This window comes from Manis pentadactyla, chromosome 11 (genome assembly GCF_030020395.1).
Source record: "Manis pentadactyla isolate mManPen7 chromosome 11, mManPen7.hap1, whole genome shotgun sequence".
NCBI lineage: Eukaryota > Metazoa > Chordata > Mammalia > Pholidota > Manidae > Manis > Manis pentadactyla.
Window position 1 is genome coordinate 62,836,538 of NC_080029.1, and position 5,042 is coordinate 62,841,579.

At 56.3% G+C, this 5,042-nt stretch overlaps 1 protein-coding gene across 1 annotated transcript; it reads left to right on the forward strand.

The window, feature by feature from the left end:
- The first annotated feature begins 923 nt into the window (after window positions 1–923).
- Window positions 924–2,548, forward strand: NKX2-8 (NK2 homeobox 8). Its single transcript, XM_036881355.2, has 2 exons — window positions 924–1,122; window positions 1,816–2,548. Exons 1-2 carry the CDS (start codon window positions 966–968, stop codon window positions 2,370–2,372), a joined length of 714 nt encoding a protein of 237 aa, XP_036737250.2. The 5' UTR covers window positions 924–965; the 3' UTR covers window positions 2,373–2,548.
- Window positions 2,549–5,042: the final 2,494 nt, after the last annotated feature.

The following is a 5,042-nucleotide window of genomic DNA, read 5'->3' on the forward strand; positions in this document are numbered from 1 at the left end:
AGCCAGGGGCCCGGGCCAGTGCCTGGTGCGGCCTGAAGGGGCTGGGCCTACGACGAGGTTGGCACTTCGGACCTGAATACTTGGATAGATTTCGCCTCTGACGGTCTGGAGAAACGCGCGCAGAGCACAGGCTCCCCGAATGCTGCCAGCCCTTCCCCAGCACCCCTGAAGTTCTGGGAGACGTTTGAGACATGGGGCGGCTCCTAGCGGCCTTGGAAACCCTCGGCCCAGAAGCCGGCCTGGCCAGGTCACTCCCCTATGCCTGCCTGAAACTTCTCGCCTCTGACTCCTTACAGGGGCCCAACCAAAAAGAGAAAGAGCGCCAGAGTTTAACGCCACCTTGTAAATCACTTTCTGGATAATTGCGGGAAACGAACACAACAGCAAACAAGCTCGAGGAATAAAGCAAACAAGGAATAAATTCCTGGGTGCTCATAAACCCACCCATGCCGCCACCACGCTTCCCGGCGCTCCCGCAGGGCGAGGACCGGTGTCAGCCCAGGAGGAGGAGGAAGCTGGGCTGGGACGGGAGGGTGGTGGCCATCGCTCGCCACCCAAGACGTTATTCATTGGTAACAATCCCCATTATCTGTCCCCACTTTGGGCTAATCAGACAGAATCGCTAATGCTGAGGGCTGCTTCCTGCCGCCTCTGGGAGGTAACGGGGCGTCGAGGGGCGGGGTACGGGGCGGAGCGGGGGGCGGAGGTGGCACCTTCCGGGCTCGCCGGGGCTTTGGTCCGCCACTCCTTTAGGTACTTAACACCCTGGAGACCAGGACCTCGGCTTTCAAAGCATCCCGGGTGGGAAGAGCTGTTTATATAAACAGGGATTCCTCTGTAAGAGCGCTAATATCCCGGCAGTCAGCTCAGGGCGTGCACCTCTCAGGTCCCCCCGTAGGAGAGGCGTCCTAGGCGGCCCCTTGGTTCCCAGCCTGCCCTGCCCCGCCTCCTTCCCCTCCTTGGCCATGGCCACCTCTGGACGCCTCAGCTTCACGGTGCGCAGTCTCCTGGATTTACCGGACCAGGACGCGCAGCACCTGCGGAGGCGGGAACCGGAGCGCCGTGCCGCTGGGCCCGGTCCCTGCGCCACCTGGCTAGAATCGGAGCGCGGCCACTACCCGTGTGAGTGAACGGAGGACGATTTGGGGGGTCGGGAAGCGGTGAGACGAGGACCCAAGCGGCCGGCCCTTGCGGAGCTGGGAAGTCAAACCCCAGCCCACAGTCTGGATTTCCTGCCTTGGAACAGGAGGCTCTGCCCTCCTCAAAGCCCTACGCCATGCGTCTCCCAGTTGGCACATCCTGAGAGCAGACCCCTGCCCTCGCACTAACGCCCAGGATTTGGGTTTCTGTTTCTAGGGTTCAGAATATTTAAATATTTAATTTAAGACACCGCCCTTAAATGCCTGAAAACACGGCTACGTTCTCCAGGCATCCGTCTGGGATGGGTAGCAATTGGCAAGTTTAGTTCCCCTGAATTCAGGGCTTTGCAAACCTGGGTAAACTGTAGTGCAGTCGACCTGTCTGCGGCCAGTGTTGGTTGGTAACACAGCTTGAGGGAAATTTGTCTGCCAGCGCAGCGAGCCGTGCAGACTTGTTTTTAGAGGGCTCTGGGCTGGGTTTCTTTAAGGGCGAGGCTCGGGTTGTGGTACAGATGAGGTCACTGAATTGGGAGAGAGGTAGGTGTCCAAATGTGGGCCCAAGGAAGGAAATGGCCTCACCCCAAAACCGCGGGTGAGTGGAAGTGGTGGCTCAAAAGACAGCTGGCCGCATTGGAGCCGGCGTCTCACCAGGCTGACTCTCCTTTGCCGTCCCTAGCTTCGGACGAGAGCAGCCCAGAGACCAGCCCTGCCGACTCGTCCCAGCGGCCGTCTGCTCGGCCTGCGTCTCCGGGCTCAGACGCCGAGAAGAGGAAGAAGCGGCGGGTGCTGTTCTCCAAGGCGCAGACGCTGGAGTTGGAGCGCCGCTTTCGGCAGCAGCGCTATCTGTCTGCGCCCGAGCGAGAGCAGCTGGCGCGCCTGCTGCGCCTCACTCCCACGCAGGTCAAAATCTGGTTCCAGAACCATCGCTACAAGCTGAAGCGCGCGCGCGCGCCAGGGGCCTCGGAGTCGCCGGACCTGGCAGCGTCTAGCGAGCTGCGGGCCGCGCCGGGTCTGCTGCGCCGCGTGATGGTGCCCGTGCTGGTGCGCGACGGGCAGCCGTGCGGCGGCAGCGGCGACATAGGCTCGATGTGTGCCCGGGACAAGAGGGGAGCGCCCCTGGCCACCGCCTGCCCTCTGCCGGGATACGCCGCCCTCGGGCCGGGCTCGGCGCTTGGCCTCTTCCCTGCCTACCAGCACTTAGCGCCCCCCGCCCTGGTCTCCTGGAACTGGTGAGGCAGCTGCGGGGCGCGGGCACCTGACCCGGGAGTGCGCTCTGCGGAAGGATGGGGGCTGGAGCCTGGGACCTTGAGCGCTCCTCGGGCCGCACCCCCGGCGCCGCGGTTCCTGTCCCGCTTTCACCTGCCTTCGCGCGGGGAACGTTTGCCGATTTCCCCTTCCCTCGACCGCCACAGCCCCAGAGCTAGATTTTATTGCTCAAATCTTGTATGTATATTTTTAAATAGATATTTGTATGAGAAGCAACTTATTTTAAAAGAAATAGAATACTTTTCCTCTTTGTGGTGCGAGAATTAAATGGGTTGGGTCCCCCGCGCGCCTGCCAGTGTCCCTATACTTCCCGGACCGGGGTTCGGGGAGCCAGTTCAGTTCTGGACGAGCTAAGTTAGGGCCTACCCCGGCTTGGGTCGAAGGGCAGATCTCAGTCCCACTTGGCTTCAGGAAGTATTAGGGAGGGGAGAGGGTGCACTGTGCGGGGAGGGAGCAGAGACAACCCTGGGGTTTCCATCAGCGGAAGGTGGCTCTGGGCCCCAAGTGACGCGGAGGCCCCTCTGGTCCCAAAAGTCAGCTCAGTCGTCCACGACAAGATATAGTGAGCGTCTTAGTAGGGATTCGCCGAAGACTTGCCAGCGGGGCTGGGGGCCTAGCGCACATCCCGGGAGCCGCCGGGCCTGGATGCAGGCCATCAGTTTCCGGAATGCGGCAGCCGGGGCTCGGGGGCCAAAGAGAACGTGTAACCCCCAGTTAAGCCTAAGACTGCCTCGCTTGGCAGCTGTGATTCCTGCCTCCTCTTGGCGTCACACATTATTGAGGTCGGATGGGGAGGGAGTGACGCAATGAAGAAAGCAAAAGGGTGGTGAGGTATTATTACCCGCCTCAGGGCTGCCAACTGAAGGAGGATCGATTTGGAGAGCCCTGGTGGCCAGACGTAAGTGTGGGAGCCTCTGGTCCGGCTCACTTGACCGGCGGTCCGAATGCGTACTAGGCTCGGGGATCCAATGTTCTACCCCTCATGTTTGTAAAAATGCCTTTCGCCTGGGAGTATGCTAATTTGTAATTAATTTGCTAATTTGTTTGTAATATGCTTTCGCAGGGCTTGCTAAGCAGGTGGTTACCCTCTCAAAGAAGTGAGGGCCTCCCTCCTTGGCTGCAGGGAGACGAGCTTGAGGAGAGCAGTTTCAGGCATCAAACACAGGGAAGGGAGCAGAGCCCAACGAGGTCTGTGAGGAGTAGGCGTTGGGCTCGTTTGCGACCCTCACTTCTTGTCCCAGGACGAGGAAGAGGAGGAGGTAGGGTGGTTGAGGCGGTGTTATCACCTGGGATTTTGCAGGGGTGGAGAGAGGAGGGCAGAAGGGGGAGTGGGGTGCTTGGGGCTCAGCTGCTGGCCGCCTTGCCTTCCATATGGATGCGTCTATCTTAGAAGAATCTCGATCCTTAAACCTCCTTTTGTCTTCGGAAGTGAAAAGGGCATTGTCAGGCCTGAAAAGGACCTAGACAAAATCCGCACTGTTTCATTCAGAACTCTGTTTAACCAGTCCCTGGTGACAATGTAGTGGGTGTTAGGGAGGACAATAGTATCTTTTTAAACCTTTTTAAACCTTGTGGCCTTCAGGAAGACAAAGGGCTTGAATTTTATGGGCTTACAACTTCAATTAGAACAGCGCCAGTGTGCGTGGGAGATTATCAAATTTGTATCATAAAACCGCTTTCTAATAAATGATTGCTGGGGAGGGAGCCTGGACATTGTAAGACATTGGAAACTGCCCTGGGGGCTTCCCGGTCAGCCCTGGCAGAGCAGATGGGAAAGAAAAGGAGAGGATTTCTGAAGAAGTCCCTGTTCCAACTTGCCCCTGTCTGTGGTCAGCTGGCTGAGTGCTTGGCTCTCCCAAGCTTTTCATCCGGAAGGGATGTTATCTCCGATAATGTAAAGGTAAAGTTTTGTAGCTTTGTTTTCTGCTACTAGTGGTGACAAACACACAAATATTTTGGGGGAAAAAGTGCAAAATAACCACCTGTTTAGTATCTTGCCTTTTCTTTTCTTGGAGCACCAGAGAAAACAGGCGTTGAGGTCTACAGGGTGGAAGAGAGCCTAATAAAATACAAAGGCCGTAGGACTAAGAGAACTGGACCACGGAGAGACTGTCTTCCGAGGAGGCTCTTTGGGAGAGCATATCCTCAACCAGATTCATCCAGAGGTTTAACCAATAAGAAGTACCATTTACCTGATTCCCAGCAAGGTGGTCAGAGCAAGATGCCTACTAGCAAGCCAGCCCGTGTCCTAGGCAGGAGGAAGGCAGGAGTTTCCTACGACAGCATCAGGAGCCATCATGTATAAACTGTTACTTTCTTTTGCTCTTTTTCTGTTAGGTCCCTTCATTTAAAGAGGAAAAGCCATGAAGAAGAGTTAAAAATGCAGTTCCATCACCAACAACATGCTTTAGAGACTTAGGCTGTCAGTTTTCTTCTGTTCACACCAAGCCTAATGAGTGGGAGTAAGGGACTTATCCAAAGCAGGTGTAAACCTCTTACCATGTTACCATTGTCTTCAGTTTAATCCACATTTAGCCACCCTAAAAGCTGTCCCTGAGGAGGACAGTTGTAATCTTCATATGCTGACAATATACATATACCACCCGACTGTCATAAATTAGTTTTATAGATAATCTG